The 20,246-nt window shown below is 42.5% G+C and overlaps 1 protein-coding gene across 3 annotated transcripts in view; it reads right to left on the reverse strand.

The window, feature by feature from the left end:
• Positions 1 to 3,738: 3,738 nt before the first annotated feature.
• Positions 3,739 to 20,246, reverse strand: part of MYOM1 (myomesin 1) — a 175,824-nt gene continuing 159,316 nt past the window's right edge. For all 3 annotated transcript variants that reach the window (XM_075314490.1, XM_075314487.1, XM_075314489.1), the window contains 6 exons: positions 18,876 to 18,981; positions 16,094 to 16,257; positions 15,201 to 15,237; positions 13,731 to 13,753; positions 7,832 to 7,887; positions 3,739 to 5,941 (listed from right to left, as the gene is read on the reverse strand). In XM_075314490.1, coding sequence (XP_075170605.1) covers positions 5,654 to 5,941; positions 7,832 to 7,887; positions 13,731 to 13,753; positions 15,201 to 15,237; positions 16,094 to 16,257; positions 18,876 to 18,981 — 674 coding nt within the window. In that variant the 3' untranslated portion in view covers positions 3,739 to 5,653. The remainder of the gene's footprint in view (positions 5,942 to 7,831; positions 7,888 to 13,730; positions 13,754 to 15,200; positions 15,238 to 16,093; positions 16,258 to 18,875; positions 18,982 to 20,246) is intronic.

Genomic DNA, 20,246 nt, shown 5'->3' on the forward strand with positions numbered 1-20,246 from the left:
ATACCTCACAAACGATGCCGGATGTGCGTCACTTACAACTTGACCCCAACGACGGATTGTGAGATATATTGAAGCGTGTGTAGCGGGCTTTAGAGATAGAAATCACTACATTGAAAGTCATTTGTTTGTGGCTCTTTTTAACTCACTGGTGTTTTTCCAAAATGTAGAAAAAAATTAAGTTTAAAATGTTACAGAATTAAGAAAAAAAAAACAAACATATAAAACATATAAAAAACACTTATGGCATTGCATTTAAAAATGAAAAGAATCAAACACTGCAACATCTCGGAATTTTTGTTGACAAGAACTTCATTGTCTCAGGCCGGTAGTTTGTCAAACGGGCAGTCATCTTTCTTACACCACTTACCTCAGGCTACGTGCCCCAGGTCCATGTACAGATATCTAGTCACATTGGGTGTGTCCGACTATATACTAGTCGATCATTAGCCATTCACATGGGTCAAAACAATCTGCATATGATTATTCTGTCCCTATAAAGTATACATGTTGTTGGCAACCACATCTTGCTGACATAGGGTGATGTGCTACCAACAATGATAATTTAAAGATAGAGATGAGCGAACCTGAACAGTTACATTTGGTGTTCGTACCAAGCACAGACTTTACAAAAGATATTAGTGTTCCAGTTCGGTGCTTCTAGTATGTGGACCACTCGTGCAAGCATCACTGTGCTTGGGTACGCTCGGTGCTCTGCCAGTGCGAGACGCTTGGAGTGTATGAAGTGTTTGAATATGGGGGGTAGCAACAGCGTTAACAAATGTAGAGTGTACAAAAAAAAAATGGAAAAACTACAGCTCACCCTTCACCGGAAGTGATATGTTTATGGCTGGCTGAATATGGACGGAGAGCCGAACTGCCTAATTTGTGACTTCCATTTGGGTTCAGGTAAAGTTCGGGTCCCAAACCGAACTTTATCTAAAGTCCGGCTGAACCCGCCGAACCGAGCTTTCCAGATTTTGCTCATCTCTATTTATAGGGCCCGAACAGCCCTAGAAAGAGCATTTTGCTTCCGGGCAGCCTACTGGCAAGATGTTTATATGGCCAGTGATCAGTATCAAGTGGCCACTGTTAGAATGGTATTAAACAGATGCTGCCATGAAAATAGGTATTTAGGCTAATAACACCTTTTTCTATTTTTTGCCCATCTCAGTACACAGTGAAAATGAGTGGTGTATTAGAAAAGAATAAGCCATATAAGCTGTGAAATCATTTTAAATAGATGCCAATTATTTCAATCCCTGGTGCAAAGATTATATATGGTTAATCAAATGAGAAAATCTCTGTGTAATTAAACTAAACCATGAATTACAAGTATCGATGAATGTAATTCCCGTGTAATGCATGTACATGGTCTGTTTTATAGCTTTTTTGAGCGTACATACCTTCTTTATTTTTTCACCCCCTATGAGTATGTAATCTATGCACTAAATGTTAATATAAACTGAATATTCCCTTCACACTGTCGTATCTCTTCCTCCAATAATATGATAATGCCATAAACATTAGGCTAAGTTCACACGAGTGTATAAAAAGCTGTCTGATTTCCAGTCAGAAAAAAAATGACATTTTTTCTTCTGTATTGTCATCTTTATGGCATTCGTTTTTAAACATCTGCAATGAATAAAATGTACAAGACCAAAAACAGTTTCCTATGGTAATAACTGCAATTATCGAATGCTATAAAGTTCATCCTTACGGGATCTGAATTTTTTTGTGTTCCTATAGACTTGAATAGGTGAGTGTCCTCCAAAATATGGAATAGACAAGTGCATCCTGTGACTTTTTTACACTGACATTCATTCTGTGTAAAAAGACGATCATCTGAACATCCCAACTGCAGTACTCTAGCCTGAGTGTTGTCAGCCATTTCCACAGACAGCACCCAGACCAAAAATGCGGTCATGTGAACGTAAGAGTAAGGAAATTGGGATTAGATTTTATAGCCAAATAAAAGCTGCTGATTAGAAATAACCTATGGTTGGGGAAAAGTGCTGACATAGTAAGTACAATACTCATGTGCTCTGTGACCTCGCGGACCGGGACAGCTAAAAGGCTAGATTCAGCAGCATCCGGTCCTCTCACTTTCCTTACGGAATGCCTGGGATGTGATACCGGTCAATACAATGATGGAAGAGGGAGCAGACGGCTCCCTGTTCCTTGATGGGGCCTGAGAGTGCAGCAGACGCAATGACATCATTACATCGCACCAGCTGTGCCTCAGTACTCAGCACAGACCAAAGCAGCAGGGGAACGTTGTTAGGTGAGTAGCTTTTCTTTTCTTCTAATTCATAGTACATTGTGAGAAATTGTGGGAACAAAATGCTGTGCCCTAAGGTGCATGTAAGGGATGGGGACATAATGCTGCACCCTGAGGGGCATGTGTGGGGACACTATGCTGTGCAATAAAGGGCATGTGTGGGCACATCACACAGTGCCATAAGGGACATGTGTGTAAACATCACTCTACGTGGGGGGAGGGGAGCTCTGTGGTGACATCCAGTGTGAGGGATATCATTCTCTATGGGGACATTCAGTGTGGTTGGATTTATGGGAACATTATACAGTATGGGGGGGCTTTGTAGGGACATCATTCTGTGTGGGAGGCTTTGTGCGGAGATTATACTGTGTGAGGTGCTATGTGGAGACCTTACATTGCATGGGGGCATTATACTGTGAGGGGGGCTTTTAGGACCATCAAATTATATGGGGAGGTGTGTGCGAACATAACACTGTGCAGATGGATTATGAGGTGACATCATTCTGCAAGGGGGACTGTGTGGGGATATAATACTAGGTACAGGGGCAGTGTTGGGACATCATACTGTGTAGGGGGTCTTTGTGAGGAAATACTGTGCAGGGTAACTGTATGGGGATATCATACTTCTTCTCTTCCATAGTTAGCTGCTAATAATGCTAAAGACACAAAATTTGTCTACCACATTTAGAACTGGATAAACTTGACCGGAAAAATCACGGGTAAATCTGAAACCTGAGCAAAATATACACAATTTGGTGCACATTTGCTGCTGTGTTTTTGGTAATAAAAATCCATGATGAATAGGTCTTGTGTAGATGAATCAGGTTCAGGCTCTCCTCACATTTGCATTGGTGTATACAGTCAGGTTTTCCATTATATGGACCACAAAAAATTACAGAAACTAAAGAATTCCAGCAGATGCGATCACAGACAGCGGAGTTGTTTGATGACCGTTGGAAGTTTAGAGGCTGCAAAACCCGGTTTTGCTCTCAACTCAATAATTTTTTGCTTTTTTATGTTTATGTTGTTGCATAACAAATATATATATATATATATATATATATATATATGTGTGTATATATATATATATATATATATATGTTGTTGCATGAAAATATATATATAGTGATCTACATATGTCTACCAAAATCTACTGCTTAGAGTCCATCGCTATGTGAAAAACGTCTCTCCGTTATTCTCTTCTATGTAGCTGCTGCCTATCTAGTGGTTAAATGTTAGGTGTGATATTTGGGTGAAATTATTATTGTTCAACTTCACCTAAATATCTGATTCTCTTTCATAAACCTTTCCTGGATGTCAGTAAAGATAGTTTTTGCGGATGATGGATTTGTGAAATTCCTTATGATTTTAGTGAAGGTAATTGTAATCCAAGCACTGTTATTCATGGTGCGGAGGGTGAAGGTTGGTGATCAAAAGAAGGACACGCAGTGAAACAATGGTGGAGGTAGAGATGAAAATATGTGCTCAGTTTATTAGTGAACAGTGAAAGACACATACAGTGACCGAATACTCAGTGATTACCAGAAATGAGAGTGAATGCTATTGAAGGATACAGTATATTGGTGATAGTACAGTACAGTATGATATTACACAGTTATACTACAGCACTGTTTCATTAGACTCCTAAAACCAGAACTTCTTACAATCTTCTGGGTTGTGTCCTGACAAGCCTCGTTATTGGAAGATAAGCCCCTTTGGCGTGTCTTAAAAATGGGATTTTTTTTGTTAAGAACATTTACCATTAGTGAGCACTTCTGTATTATCTCAAGGATCTAAATCCCTATCCAAATCCGTATACCATTCACAATGTGGATATTGATGTGAAAAGAGAAATTCACAAAATTTTGTGGTTAGAAAGGGATACTGTTGTCGATAATGCACAATAATAGAAACACACAACTTATTGTAATTTTGACTGCTGAGATTGAAGGAATAAAGTATTCACATTTGTAAGACATGCCAATGCAGACCTTTATTATATAGACCTCAGTCCTAACGACACTCCAGTTCTTTCACCCAACTCATCTGATTATGATATAATAGTACCTGTGGTCGCACTTTGTGATGCTATAACAGGTAATTCATAAAATTAATGATTGTTTTTTACTTTTTTTGTAACTTTTACTTTGTTTGGAATTGCTTGTTGTTATTGATTTTATGCTCAGCTATAGCATTTTCTTATTAGCAGAATTACTTTTTCAGACAAAGCAACCAACAGATCGACATTGTCAGGGGTGCTTTCATCATTTTTGCGGTTTAGTTGTTGGGTTCATTCGTCACAAAGGTCAGATGTCACATTTTAACAATAGGATTGTTAAAATTTCTGTATTTAGGGCATAGTGGCCAAATTATCTGGGTAAGGCTGTGGAATTATTGGAAGTTATATTAGGAGCCTCTGTTGCTGGTTACTTCATATTTTAGATAAAAAATAGTGGCCACTATGAAATAAACTTAACAGTCCCCATAACTTGTCATTGGGTTTCTCTAGAAGCCATTAGCGTCCATCATGTGATAAATTTGTCTAAATGTCAATGTTGTGCTCCGATGACATAACGAAACGTGGAATTGAATTGTGGAGATGTGACACTAAAGATTTGAGAAGTTATCAAACTATATCAGATAGTACAGGTTTAGAGTCTAGATAAAGTTAAGACTAATGTAGAAGCTATATTTTTTACACTGAGTTTTGTTGCGTCAGTTTTGTTCTTAGTTCTAGAATCACTTCACTTTACTATGATTTTGTTTTTGGAGAATTAAGACTAAATATTAAAATGAAAGGGATTTAAGTGGGATGGGATGTAAATGGATACTAACTACTAAAATGAACGATGAAAGACAAATGTAATATTTAGATACATGGAAACATGAACGTCCGCCTCCATTATTTTAATGGTGAATATTGTGTCTATATCTAAATCATTAGATTCACAGTTTACGTAAACTTTCTTCACCTGGTATCACTGTAGAGCGTTATCTTATGGGCTGAGCTAATAGTCCAGCTAATGTCTAATAGCTGGATGGACACCATATAAACATAATAATAGCCTCAGCCTATAAAATGGCAACCACAGTGAGCAGGTAACAGCTTTGACTTAACTTGTCTCAATTAACTAAATTGCAGTCTAAAAAAGAGGTAGGTTAAAGGAGTGGAGTCAATTAACCATCATTTCTTAAACATCTCTTAAATCTTCCCAAAAGTGCAAGTTCCCAGGATTTTGCCACAGGAGTCAGGAATTATCTTACCTTAACGCTTGCACTGCTGAGAGATCTTAGGAGGGGTTTAAGAAGCAACATCTCATTCACACGCTAATAGCACTTAACATCATTCTACCCTCCTTAATTTTGCCCTCTTAGTTATTTTTTCTTAGCATCAGTCTGAGCCTCCTCCTCCGCTGCTTCTTCACCCTCTGGATTAAACACACTTACAGTAAAATCATTAGTCTCAGTGCCATATTTGTTCTTTGCCCGGATGCAGTATTTGCCAGAGTCAGCTTGAGAGACGGTGGTAATGGTAAAACTGGCATATTTCCCGGACTCAAACTTCAATATGCAGTGGTCATCTCCTGACAGTTCCCTCTCATTCTTCATCCAAGTGACCTCAGGAACTGGATCACCCCAGATGTTACATGTCAGGTTAAGTGCCTAAAAGTGTACAACACAGATATGAGCGCCGTGTGAAGAACTATTGGGTTTATGTAAAAAAAAAGGAAACAAACTGTACAACACGATCACCTGCATGCATTGTGACATGGTGCGATCTACTATACATTTTATCAAATTAGGCAGCAAGTCAAATATTGGTTGAATGAAGTCTTATCTGTTGAATGGGTGTCTCAAAAATAATGGATTCCTACACATCACAACACTGGATCACTTAGGCATCTGATACCATGATATTTAATAATGCTGTATTAAATGATGTATTTGCTACATTGAAGAATACTCTGAAGCCAAACAGTGGCATAGAGTAGGCTGGCAGTGCCCAGGACAAGGCAAGTACTGCACCCACTAGCCCATTAGTAATGCCCCAAGTAAACCTTTAAAACAAATAATACCCTCAGAGTATCACCTTATAAAGTCATTATGCCCTCTCATGCCCCCTTAAACTACACTGTGTTGACAATTATTAGGCAAGTGAGCATTTTGTCTATATCATCATTTTTATGCAGATTTTCCAACTCCAAACTGTATAAACTTAAGGGTATGTGCACACGCTGAGTTTTTGGTGCAGAAATATTCTGCACCAAAACCTACACCTACACAGCCCTTCAGAATTCTCATTGACCTTGCTGGCATAAAGATAGACATGCAGATTTGGGCAACAAACGGCACCAAGAAAAGCATCAAAAACGCAGCGTGTGCACAAGGCCTAAATGTTTATTGGACGGAGCAGATCAGATGATGTGTATTTGTGTAATGGGGAAAGGTGCAGCCTAATGATATCAACAGCCTTTATAAAGGTGTATGAAATTATTAGGCAGCTTGTTTTCCTCAGGCAAAATTGGACTAAAAAAAGTATGACTCTGAAAAGTTCAAAATTGTTGAAAGTTTTACAGAGGGATGCGGCACAAACGCTTTGTGGAAAATGCCCGTTTTCCCACTCACACTACACTATGGTATGTATACAGTATTAAACATATGTCACATTTAATCAAAGTGCAGGAGGGGTTAAGCCCGCTTTACACGCTGCAATCTATCTTACAATGTGTCGGCGGGGTCACGTCGTAAGTGACGCACATCCGGCATCGTAAGGTACATTGCAGTGTGTGACAGGTACGTGCGATTGCGATTGAACGGTAAAACGTTCATCGCATACACATCGTACCTTTGTCTAGAATTGCACGTCAGATTGTTCATCGTACCAGGGGTAGCACACATCGCAGTGTGTGACACCCCGAGAACGATGAACAGATCTTACCTGCGTCTTGCGGCTCCCGGCCCACATTGCGGAAGGAAGGAGGTGGGCGGGATGTTTACGTCCTGCTCAGCTTCGCCCCTCCGCTTCTATTGGCCGGCTGCCGCGTGACGTCGATGTGACGCTGAACGTCCCTCCCACTCCAGGAAGTGGACGTTCGCTGCCCACATCGAGGTCGTATGGAAGGGTAAGTACGTGTGACGGGGGTTCATCGTTTGTGCGGCACGTTCAACAAATTTAACATGCCACACATACGATGGGGGTGTTGCAAATCGCATACGATATCGTATGCGAAATTGCAACGTGTAAAGCAGGCTTTACTCATTGCAAACTGAAAATAATCTCCAATTATTGGTATTCTGGACAGGGAATGATTGTAAACTGAGCACACTATCTGTGTCATTTAACATTAATATACAGTTTCTATAAAGGGTCCTTTAGCCTCCACACTGGAGCTGTGAGCTACCTGATAGAACCCCTTGACTTATGATTGAGTGACCACTACGAATCGCTACCTGCAGTATTCCTTCTTCCTATAGTCAGACCTTTAAACTGTTACAAAATCAACATAATTCTTGTTTGCCCCTTTAGCTCAGATTGATGAGACATTGCTTTACCTTTCCTTCTTGTATGGTAACAACATCAGGCAAACCTCCTACGACTCTGGCGCGATCTAGAAGGACAGAAGATACATCAACATAAGTATTCAAGATATCAGATGATTAGACAAACCGACAGAAAAAGCAGGTAGGGATAAGGAACAACTATTTTTTTTTAATAGAATGAATCTCTTTACAAGATTGAATTGTCATCAGATTAGCAATACTGTGGCTTATTGACTCTCCCTGACATTGTTGCAAACATTTTATCCCTACTTGTGATCATCTTTATTTACTGCTTAATATCATCTCACATTTGTATTGCATTGAAATGTGCTCTAATGCTTGAGCGAGGTGACTCTGTGTCCTGCGAAGTGATGATATAAGCGTCTTGTTGGGAGAGGCATCTTCCTATCCCTTAGAAAAGCAAGTGTGGCTATGCAAGACTCCCATCACTCATGTGAGCAGGAAAAGTAGGTAAATAGGAGCTCCCATTCTTGGCTAAAGAGGCCTGGTGTTGGGTATGACCTGCTGAGAAGACTTGCTAAGAATCGATACCCGTGATAGGATTGAGAGTCCATTTCAGGGACAGAAGGAAAGCAAAATGGACTACTGCCTTGTTGTAGCCCTGAAATTAGACTGTACTTAGGAAGTCAGACATGTGGCTGAAATTTTACCAGCTGTTACCAATGTACAAAGAATCTGTGCCCATGTGTAACCATAACTTGTACCTTTCTGTTATAAAGCAATGCGCTAAGTAAAATTGCCTAAAAGTTCTGTTGTGTCTCTCTGTAGCCTAAAACCACAACTAAACCCAGGGGTTTGGCCCAAGCGTCACCCACCTCCCAGTACCCTAGGTAAAACTTACAAGTGTGCAGCAATAAGTTTTTTTACTTGTAAACAGGGTGTCTCTATTAACATTGGCACGAATTTGAGCTGATTAACAAACAGTGCTATCAGTGATACCAATACTATTCCAGTGCCATCTATACAGTGCCAGCAGTGTCTCCCTATAAACAGTCCCAGTACAGTGTTAGGCTGCTTTCACACATACGTTTTTTGCAGTGCGGCACAATCCGGCTCAAAAACCTACGCAACGGATGCGGCGAAAAAAAACGGATCTGTTGCATAAGTTTTTTCATGCGGCCCGTCCGTGTTTTGACGGATGCGGCTTGATAATGAGCATGCGCAGTTCAAAAAAACGCATCCGGCGGCCGGATGCAGTTTTTGCTGCAGGACGCCGCATCCGGCATCCATAGGCTTGCATTGTAAATCGCGCCGCATCGCGCCGGATCGCGATGCGGTGCGATTTACAATGCAAGCCTATGGATGCCGCGATGCGGTTTTTTCACCGCAGACAGAAACGTTTGTGACGACATGGACTCTCATGGGTTAACGTTTCTTAAAATCCAGCCAGACAGCATGATAGATTGTCTATAGACGGGGGAGAAGTCCCTCATTGTTTTTACAAGACTCTTGTTGACTCAATGTAATTGTGTTGGCCACTGAAAGCCAAACGTATTGTTCTCCAGACATTTCCAGTAACCATTGTATTGTAGTTGTGTATTGATAATGTAATTACCTTAGTAGCCATTGTATAGATGGTGACTCCCAGTTTACATGTACACCCTCAGCCTTTCTACCCATATCATTTAAATGAACATTGTCCATGCAGCTTGAAATTCCTCCAATGGGAGAAGCAATCTTGTCCAACCAATCGATGAGGACACAGTGTACCCAAGTGGAAGGTTGTGGCTATAAAAAGGACTTCTTTAAGCCACCAGGGGTTGTTGATGGTTGATGGATTCAGTCTAAGCTCTTTGGAGCTGACTGGAGGATCAGGACATCTTATGGCTTCAATCTAGGGACTCCGGATCCGGTTGGAGACCATATCCACAGCCTAGGGATTTCGACTCCGGCTGCCAGGATTGTAACATCAAACCAGGACTACCTAAGGAGGACACGCAGGTTGGGACAGTTCAGTCACCTGTTACAGACTTTGCAGACCTCAGACAGCTTGGAACCTGTGAGGCATGGACATTCTAAATCCCTGGTGAGCCAGCGGAAGGGTGAGACTCTGTTGCCTGTTACATTTGTGTGTTTTGCTGGTTATGTGTTATGTGCCGTTAATTGTTTGGGGATCCAATAAAGTCTAATTATTGTGGTTCCCTCACCCTGTGTTGTCTGAGTAGTGTTATGCCCACGGTTAGGGAGGCCGGCGTTCAGTTGGGATGAGCCCTGAGCCACGCTGTCTTTCTAAAGGCGGCGGGTTTTAGTGGACGAGAGCGCCCACTGAGCCCCGTGTCTCCACAATTGGTGGCAGCAGTGGGATACTACTCAGCCTGGTTTACCCAGGGGAGCTGCAGTGGACTGGTGTTTTCGGACACCGTCCAGGGCTCAACAACCAGGGAGGCACATAAGCATACCCAGCAGGCCATAGGGGAGGCATTCAGGTTTCGGACGCTGCCATGTCCAACCCCACCAGCTCAGCCATGGGACAAGGACAAGAGAGGAGATACGACCGCTGCAGTAAATGGATGCTACAGGATCTGTGCCAGAGGCGAAAGATTATCTACTGGAACGCTGAGACTCGGTCAGACTTGATCCAGAAATTAGTCCGTTGGGATGCCCAGAATGATGCAGAGGACTATGAGGATCCCGCCGATATTGACCCACAGGATTTAAACTATGTGCCACATCATGGATCCAATGACAATCGGGAATCAACTTTGTCCAAAATGGCCCAAGCCACAGCGTTGTTGGAAGCATTGGGGCCTAGATCCTCAAGAGAAGAGAGGGCTTATGTTCTGGAATATGTTTATGGGATTCCAGCTGCCGTACTGCTAGCACCAGCCACTCGAGAAGGATGGTCCCGCTACCCAGCAGAAGCTGCGCCAAAACAAAGGACTACAAACAGGGCCTGTGACTCGCCCAATCTATGGCGCTGTTATACATGTGGGCGCAATGGACATATAGATAAAGATTGTCTCCAAAACCGAGGCCGCATGCTTGGAGCCCATCTGCCACTCCAACCAGTCAACATATGCCGAGATGAACCAACGAGACCGGAGGAATGCTACTCCCAAGAACCACCAATAGCTGAGGAAGTGGTTTATCCAGTCCACACCCTACGGCAGGCCGGACACCGTACACCAGCCAACCTCCATCCCCACATCCAGACGGTCAAGGTCGGTGATATACAGGCTCAGGGACTTCGAGACATTGGATCTTCCATCACTCTGGTAAGCCCAGTTATTGTTTCCCCAGAAGACCCTTTACCAGATTCCCAATTATCCATCTCCCTGGCTAAGGGCCAGCGCTCAGGCGTCCCTCTGGCATGTGTGCAGTTGGACCTAAAAACCGACCAGGGAGAGGTCGAGGTGGAGCTTGAGGACAGCCTCCCCACACCTGGTATTTTGGGGACCATCCAGGAAGTGATCGATGTGGGGATAGTGAACAGCCTCCCCATTCCTGACATTGTGGAGACTGACCAGAGCAAGGCTGATGTGGAGCTTATGGACACCATCCCCACACCAGTTATTTCGGGAAAGGACCAGGGAGAGGTTGATGTGAGACTTGTGAACAGCCTCCCCACACCTGTCATTGTGGAGACTAATCAGAGCAAGGCTGATGTGGAGCTTATGGACACCGTCCCCACACCAGTTATTTCGGGAAAGGACCAGGGAGAGGTTGATGTGAGACTTGTGAACAGCCTCCCCACACCTGTCATTGTGGAGACTAATCAGAGCAAGGCTAATGTGGAGCTTATGGACACCGTCCCCACACCAGTTACTTTGGGGTCTGACCAGGAAGAGGTCCATATGGAGTTTATGGACAGCCTCCCCACACCTGTTGTTTCGGGGACTAGCCAGGAGGAAGTTGAAGTGGGGTTCATAGATGGCCCCACCAAGCCTGTTGTTTTAGATACCACTCAAAGGGAAGGGAAAGTGGGGCTTGTGAATTACCTGCTCACACCAGTCAATTTGGAGAATGACCTAGGACAAGGACTATCCAGTCAGTTTGAAGCAGCCGTCACCCACCTCCAAGCCAAGCAGGACCCTGATGTGGATCTTTCTAACATCTTTTCCAGAGATGGTTTGCATTCCCGGTCTCCATCATCTACTTCTGAGCCAAGAACCGTGAGTAAGCCTAACCACACTGTGGCCGTTGACTGGGGGAGGATTGATAGTGGGAGATTTGTGCAGGCCCAACTCATGGACCCCACCTTAGTGCTTGTCCGCAATATGGCTGCTCAACTTGGGGGAGGTAATCAGGGGGAGGTGTATAGATGCGAGCCTCTGTTGCTGACCTCACCATTAAAAAGGACAATGCCGTCAAGAGGAGAAGGATGATCGGAAGCCTATCATGTCTGGCTAATATTAAGAAGGGGGAGGAATGTGACGACATGGACTCTCATGGGTTAACGTTTCTTAAAATCCAGCCAGACAGCATGATAGATTGTCTATAGATGGGGGAGAAGTCCCTCATTGTTTTTACAAGACTCTTGTTGACTCAATGTAATTGTGTTGGCCACTGAAAGCCAAACGTATTGTTCTCCAGACATTTCCAGTAACCATTGTATTGTAGTTGTGTATTGATAATGTAATTACCTTAGTAGCCATTGTATAGACGGTGACTCCCAGTTTACATGTACACCCTCAGCCTTTCTACCCATATCATTTAAATGAACATTGTCCATGCAGCTTGAAATTCCTCCAATGGGAGAAGCAATCTTGTCCAACCAATCGATGAGGACACAGTGTACCCAAGTGGAAGGTTGTGGCTATAAAAAGGACTTCTTTAAGCCACCAGGGGTTGTTGATGGTTGATGGATTCAGTCTAAGCTCTTTGGAGCTGACTGGAGGATCAGGACATCTTATGGCTTCAATGTAGGGACTCTGGATCCGGTTGGAGACCATATCCACAGCCTAGGGATTTCGACTCCGGCTGCCAGGATTGTAACATCAAACCAGGACTACCTAAGGAGGACACGCAGGTTGGGACAGTTCAGTCACCTGTTACAGACTTTGCAGACCTCAGACAGCTTGGAACCTGTGAGGCATGGACATTCTAAATCCCTGGTGAGCCAGCGGAAGGGTGAGACTCTGTTGCCTGTTACATTTGTGTGTTTTGCTGGTTATGTGTTATGTGCCGTTAATTGTTTGGGGATCCAATAAAGTCTAATTATTGTGGTTCCCTCACCCTGTGTTGTCTGAGTAGTGTTATGCCCACGGTTAGGGAGGCCGGCGTTCAGTTGGGATGAGCCCTGAGCCACGCTGTCTTTCTAAAGGCGGCGGGTTTTAGTGGACGAGAGCGCCCACTGAGCCCCGTGTCTCCACAACGTTCACTTGAACGTTTCATCCGCGATGCGGCGCGATTTACAATGCAAGCCTATGGATGCCGCTATGCGTTTTTTTCGCCGCAGACAGAAACGTTCACTTGAACGTTTCATCGGCTAAATATGCTGCATCCGGCAAAAAACGGACACAACGCAAGGCCATGCGGCACAATCCGGCGCTAATGAAAGTCTATGTGGAAAAAACGCACCCAGCGGCAAAAAAAAACAGATGCGGTTTTCCCGCAAAGCGCCGTATTGTGCCGCAGCAAAAACCGGATGTGTGAAAGCAGCTTTACTGATAGTGTCCTCATAAGCAATAATGCCAGTGCACTGCTACAGATACACAATGGCAGAAAATAAACAATAGTTCCAGCAGTGCTTGTGGAAGTAGAAGAAATCTTGTGAATGTGGGGTCCCTCCTGCTCTATAACATTGTATGGGATGATTGGAGGTGCACTGGTTAATTTTCCATATTGCTTACTAGGAGCAGCTGGCTTTACTTTAGTTGCAGGAATGAATAAATGCAATATAAGTGCATGTAATGGTATGAAGATTAGAAGATTATAGAAGGTTACTTACTCTTTTCTGCTATTGCTGCTTGCCTGTTATTGAAGTAAAAGAAAGAAAGATTAGAACTTACTTGCATGTCTTCTCAGCTAAACAAAGAACCTGAGCTCCAGTTAGTCTGTCTCACGCTAATTTCATCCACTAATTTCCACCGACGCCTTTTATGAGGTAGAATATAATGATACATTTATGAATATACTTCTTAAACTATATTTATGTGATGTTTTTATTAATATATTGAGTGTACATTACAGGGTAATGGTGACAGAACACTGCATTTAGTTACATTTGTCCAAAACTTCACCCACAGTGATAGACAAAGCTCCACCGACTGTGATGGCCAAAGCACCACCCACTGTGATTGCCAAAATGTCACCCAGTGTAATTAGTAAAGCTCCACCCACAGTAATAGCAAAGATCTACCAACTGTGATGGCCAAAGCTCCACCGACTATGATGGCCAAAACTCCACTAACTGTGATTGCCAAAGCTCCACCCACTGTGATGGTCAAAACTCCACCCTCTGTGATGGCCAAAACTCCACCCTCTGTGATGGCCAAAACTCCACCCTCTGTGATGGCCAATGGCCTGCTGATTTGGCTGTCAGGCAGCTAGTCACAACGAGTGCTATCACCCTAGTGGTATCTTGTAAAACTTGGACAATTAATGTGTATATGTATTAGAAAAAAGTGATTCAAAACTGATAGACTTGTAACCCAAGACCATGAAATGGTCTAAACACTTTCTATAGGCTTCTCCATATACAGTAAAGGACGTTTTTGACGTTTTTCTTTACAAGTATAACTAACTATGATAAAACCATTTGACTGCAATTTTCACAATCTATTCTCCTTTTGAGCAACTAAGGCCATGTGCACACGGTAAGTATTTGCAGACATTTATGCATAAAGAAAAAAAGTATCTATTAGCAGGAAAAACACTGCATAAAAAACACATTCATTTTTCTGCACTCTGTAATGCTTTTTTCCCCAGTTTTTAGAATGTGTGAAAAACGCAGACTGCAGCTGTGACACTGCTTCAAATCTGCAAGGAAAAATAAGAAAAAAAATAAAATTTTCAGAAATCTCTTTCACTTTGGTACTAGGAAATACTTCAGCTTTTGCAACAAAAACTGCATGATATAAAACACGACAAAAATGCAGTAAATACTTAACGTGTGTACATACCCTGCTACTAATTAATCGGAGGAAGTACTGGGTCTATTGGATATCATCCTCAGTAGGCCAACAAAAGATCAGTGTTCACAAGTGTCAGGTCTGGAATCGCACAGGGGTTAGTGCTGGTTTTTAGCAAACATTGGGTAAATAATTACATCCTGTCATATTCTTTACTTAGCGATAAGAACAATGAACTGCAAATATTGATTACAATGTAACACATTCCTACAGGACACCAGCGCCATTAGGGAGTTGCTAATACTCTTATTTTATATGCCATGTGCAGAATGTCATGATATACTTACTTCAATCTCTGGAATTCTGCAACAGCCTCGTCGAAAGCTGCAAAAAAAAATATTGATAGGATTATAAATTAAAGGCTGTAAAGGTAAATTCAGACCAAGTGGAAAAGAAACATACATTTGCAACAAGTTTTCTGCAAAACTTGCATGGTAAATTCAGGTTTGGCAGTAGAACTCATTGTAAGGCTATATGCCCAAACAGCGAATAGACAGAGAAATAAATACTCTCTATTTATTTTTCAAGCTGTCTTGTCTCCTTCCTTCCTTTATCCTTCGTCTCTGTTCCTTCATCCCTTTCTTCCTTTATTCATCCCTTCCTTTATTCATCCCTTTCTTTCTTCCTTTCTTTCTTTATTCATCCCGTCCTTCCTTTATTCATCCCTTCCTTTATTGATCCCTTCCTTCATTTATTTGTGCCTTCCTTCTTCCCTTCCTTTATTCCTTCCTTTCTTCATCCCTCCCTTCCTTCCTCCTTTCCTCACTCCCTTCCTTTCCCTCACTTTCCCTCTCTTCCTTCCTTTTTTCTCTCCCTTCATTCCTTCCCTCCCTTCCTTCCTTTCCCTCACTTTCCCTCGCTTCCTTCCTTTTTTCCCTCCCTTCCTTTCCCTCCCTTTCCCTCTTTTCCTTCCTTTTTTCTCTCCCTTCATTCCTTCCCTCCCTTTCCCTCTTTTCCTTCCTTTTTTCTCTCCTTTCATTCCTTCCCTCCCTTCCTTCCTTTCCCTCACTTTCCCTCTTGTCCTTCCTTTTTTCTTTCCCTTCATTCCTTCCCTCCTTCCCTTTATCAAAATATTTTGGCTGAAAAATGACACGCTCTCTAAATATCTGATAATAATTACTAGGTAGTAGCCGTAACCTAGAATTATTTAGGTCTATATAAAATACATATCAATCTTTACCTTGTCCGGAGAGATCTAAGTCCTTTGTGTGAGTATTTTTTCCATCAAACATTTCCAGCACATATTTGCCCTTGTCACTTGGTGTGGGCTCATTAATTTGTAGCCATATCATCTCTCCAGTGACCCCGCTCTTCACTCGCTCTGTGTACTTTATCTTATTTTCACTGTAATGACACAAAAATACATTAAAGATAAATTCTGATCATTTTACATGAGGGAGATTCTAGCCTTTCATCTGTCAGATCTAAAATGTAAAATGACACCCTTACCGCTCAAATGTGGAGATTAGATATACTGTATGTTGTGCACAAAGCGTGCAATGACAACTATTTTTTAGATGTAGGCTTTAAGCTGCCGTCACACATAACGAGATCGCTAGGAAGATCGCTGCTGAGTCACGGTTTCTGTGACGCAGTAGCGATCCCGTTAGCGATCTCGTTATGTGGGACACCTACCAGCGATCAGGCCCCTGCTGTGAGATCTCTAGTCGTTGCAGAATGGTCCAGGCCATTTTCTTCAAAGGCGATGTCCTGCTGGGCAGGACACATCGCTGTGTTTGACACTGTGTGACAGGGTCACAGTGACTGCTGAGATTGTTATACAGGTCACTACTGCGACCTGTATCGTTCCTGCATCGTTGGTAAGGTCTGACTGTGTGACATCTCACCAGCGACCTCCCAGCGACTTACCAGTGATCCCTATCAAGTCGTGTTCGGGATCGCTGGTAAGTCGTTGTGTGTGACTGGGCCTTTACCCTTGATTTCTCCTGTCACAACTTCTAAACCACTACTGGTAAAAACATATGACAATATCAACGACCACAGTGTCAACTCCTTAAAGATTCCTTTAATATCAGTGTGTGCAATTGTTAGTTCAGGAACCCTGCTACATGTATGATATCCACAAAACAATTGAACAAGCTATGACTGCATTCAATTAAACCTATACAGTAACTGGGTGACACATGGGTAACTACTGAGGCAAAGCCAGGTAGGACTGGGTTCAATCCTAGCACTGAAGGTCTTGATTACATGCACCTGGCTAGCTTTGAATAAGGTCCAGGTCATGTGTTCACTTTAGTCCCTCACTTTGCTATAGAGAATGAGCAAAGTGCAGTGTGTGGAAACTGCTGAGTGACCGGACTTTTTTGAATACTGCTGTTTTGTGCTGGAAGCTGCTGAAGGCGACACCAAGACTGGTGACCGTACCCTCTTTTTGATGGAAAGTTTTCTCCAGGAAAATGGACTGTAATCTGTTCAAGTCAGCCCACACTGACATATGTGCCTGCTGAATGAACAGTTTATTTGCTGTTATACCTCTGTGCCTAGAAGAGGCTATTATGGTTTGCATCCCTTGGAGTTTTATGAAATCAATAAAAGTGCACATTTAGAGCAAACTGCATTGCCTGCGTACACTACCTAATGCCTAACTGAGAGTGTGAATCCCTACATTACCTTCTCACAAACTCATGTACAAAAAATGTATGTATAATGTCATATTAGGCTCCAACATATTAAGGAATGCTTGCTGGATGAAAGGATATCAATACAATAAAACACAATGACAAACAAAAGGATAACAATATTTTGAACTTTTGAATTTCAGGCTCCATATTTCTCCATCTACTGTATCTTTGAGCGTGAGACTACCTTCATTTTATAGACAATCATCTTGGCTATGTCATACATAAATTTGACTTGCAAATATTTAGCATATGATCAATTATGCAGATTCTTGTCATGTTACGCATTATTACTGTATTGCTCCAATTGTTTGATTTTTTTTCTTCCTGTATACTACATATTACAACCTGTTCTCACATTCCCTAAAAGTTCAGTGTTTTATTAAGTTGATTCACTAGCGAAAGGTCCTTGATTCTAATTGAGGAGCAGCAATAAAGAAAATTTCCCAAGAGAGAGAAACAGCATCATCCAACTCATCAATAGCGGTCTCTCAGCCAAGGAAATTGCCAAACTGCATCATGTGAGTGCCATGACAGTTGGAAAAATCCAAAATGAAGTCCGTCCATCCAAGCATTCAAAAGCCAAGTGGTGGTCGTCCAGGCCTAATATCTGGAGTCAACAAGTTGGGTCATCACAAGGTCTATCAGTTCTGGTGCGACAAACACAGCAGTGCAGGTTGTTCGTATGCTTTGTGATAGTGAGATCACAGACGTCCATGCAAGCACCATATGATGCACGTTACACAAGTCTGGAATGGTGGCCCAAAAAAAGGTGTAGAAGCCTCAACTTCAATATCATCATAAGATGCTTTGGCTCAAGTTTGCAAAGAAGTAAAAAAAATGGACAGTAGAAGATTGGAAACGGGTGATTTGGAGTGATGAGACAAAAGTCAATAAACTAGGCCCTGATGGGTGCAAATGGGTCTGGAAGAAACAAGAGAAAATGGGGCAAACAGATAGAGAAATTGAAGAAACTGTCAATTTTGGTGGAGGAAGCCTAATGATATGGGGTTGTTTCACAGCCAAAGATGTTGGATACTTGACCAGGATCGATGGTGGCCTCAATACTGAGCTATATGTGAGTGTTCCAAGATGCGTTACTTCATACTCTCAAGTACTATGGATATGAAAAGGAAGACATTTTTTTCCTCAGGTTAAATGAAGAGTTCAGGAGGTAGGGGGAGAGGAAGAAGTGACCCAAAAGCAGAGAGAGAAGACTTATCTGATAAGATATATTATACAGTCTCTTATATTTGCTTGGACTATTGATTTATGCAACAATTATTAAAAGTACAGCTTCCTTCTAAGTCACTGACTTACTTGTGTACCCAGCTCACTTTGAGATCTTCCACATAATAGTTTACAAATGAGTACAATCTTATACCTTCTTCATTGCTCTGAATCTTCAATTGTGTAGCTGACCCAGCTAAAAAAAAGTAAATGGAAAATTATCATCAGTTATTTTTTTAAACATTTTTGTATTGATGACTTGAATGTATGGTTTTGTTTATGAAACCTTTGAAGTGGGACAAGTGAAAAATTGGAGACTGGTGTCTGACTCAACAGAAACTCTTTGAGCCGTCATCATTTTTAGAGAAGAAAAATACTAATCTGAGCCCACCTGCCCTTCATATTAGTGTATGGGGGGGGTCTCAGCACCCAATGCTGTAGGACAAATCAACGGTTTTTAGAAAATGAAATTCCACTTTTACCTCTTTGGGCTCCATTAGAGAGTGTGGGTGCAGATCTACAATATGTATCAGGCTCAGGATCTGTTATACAGCCAGCACATATTATGCCCCAGCCGTGACTAAAGCTGGCTCCAATCACTACTGTTTAACTAGTTAAAGAGAACCTGTCACCAGGATTTTCCCTTATAAGCTGGAGCCACCACCAGTGAGCCCTTATATACAGCATTCTAAAATACTGTATATAAGAGCCCAGGCCACTCTGTATGATGTCATAAAAACCTTTATTATACTCACCTATGGGGTTGTTGTGTCTGATGGGCGTTGCTGTTCTCGGTCCGGCACCACCTCTTTTCCGTCCATCACCATCCTTCTTCATAGCTCCGTGTGAATGACACATCATACCTCATTCACACAGAGACCCCTATTGCACTTCCTACGCAAGCGCACTTTGATCTGCCCTGCTGAGGGCAGATCAAAGTATTATAGCATGCATGCACGGGCGGTCTTTGATCTTTCCTCACGCCTGCGCATTACAGTACTTTGCTCTGCCCTCAGCATGGCAGATCAAAGTACGCATGCGCAGCAGCGCCATCTAGGCCTCTTGTGTGGATGACGTAGGACGTGTCATCCACATGGGGCTGGGAAGGAGAATGGCGAGTGCAAGGAGATAGAAGGCACCAGACCCGAGAGTAGTGATGCTCATCGGACCCGACTGCCTCCTAGGTGAGTGTAATAAAGGTGTTTTTTTTTAGTTATTATACAATGCTGTATATAAGAGCTCACTGGTGGTGACCGCAGCTTATAAGGGAAAATCCTGGTGACAGGTTCCCTTGCTGCTGTCGATCTCTAGGCATAAGTATGGGGGGAATCCATTTGAACACTCTTACATGCCCCCATGATGCATCTACAAAGTGCCAATAGGTTTCCATGACAGACAGGGCCCTGCTGAAGGCTTAGATGGAAGCTATTTTAGTACAGATGTGAAGTCCAGCGACAGGAT

This window comes from Anomaloglossus baeobatrachus, chromosome 6 (assembly GCF_048569485.1).
Source record: "Anomaloglossus baeobatrachus isolate aAnoBae1 chromosome 6, aAnoBae1.hap1, whole genome shotgun sequence".
In the NCBI taxonomy this organism is placed as follows: domain Eukaryota; kingdom Metazoa; phylum Chordata; class Amphibia; order Anura; family Aromobatidae; genus Anomaloglossus; species Anomaloglossus baeobatrachus.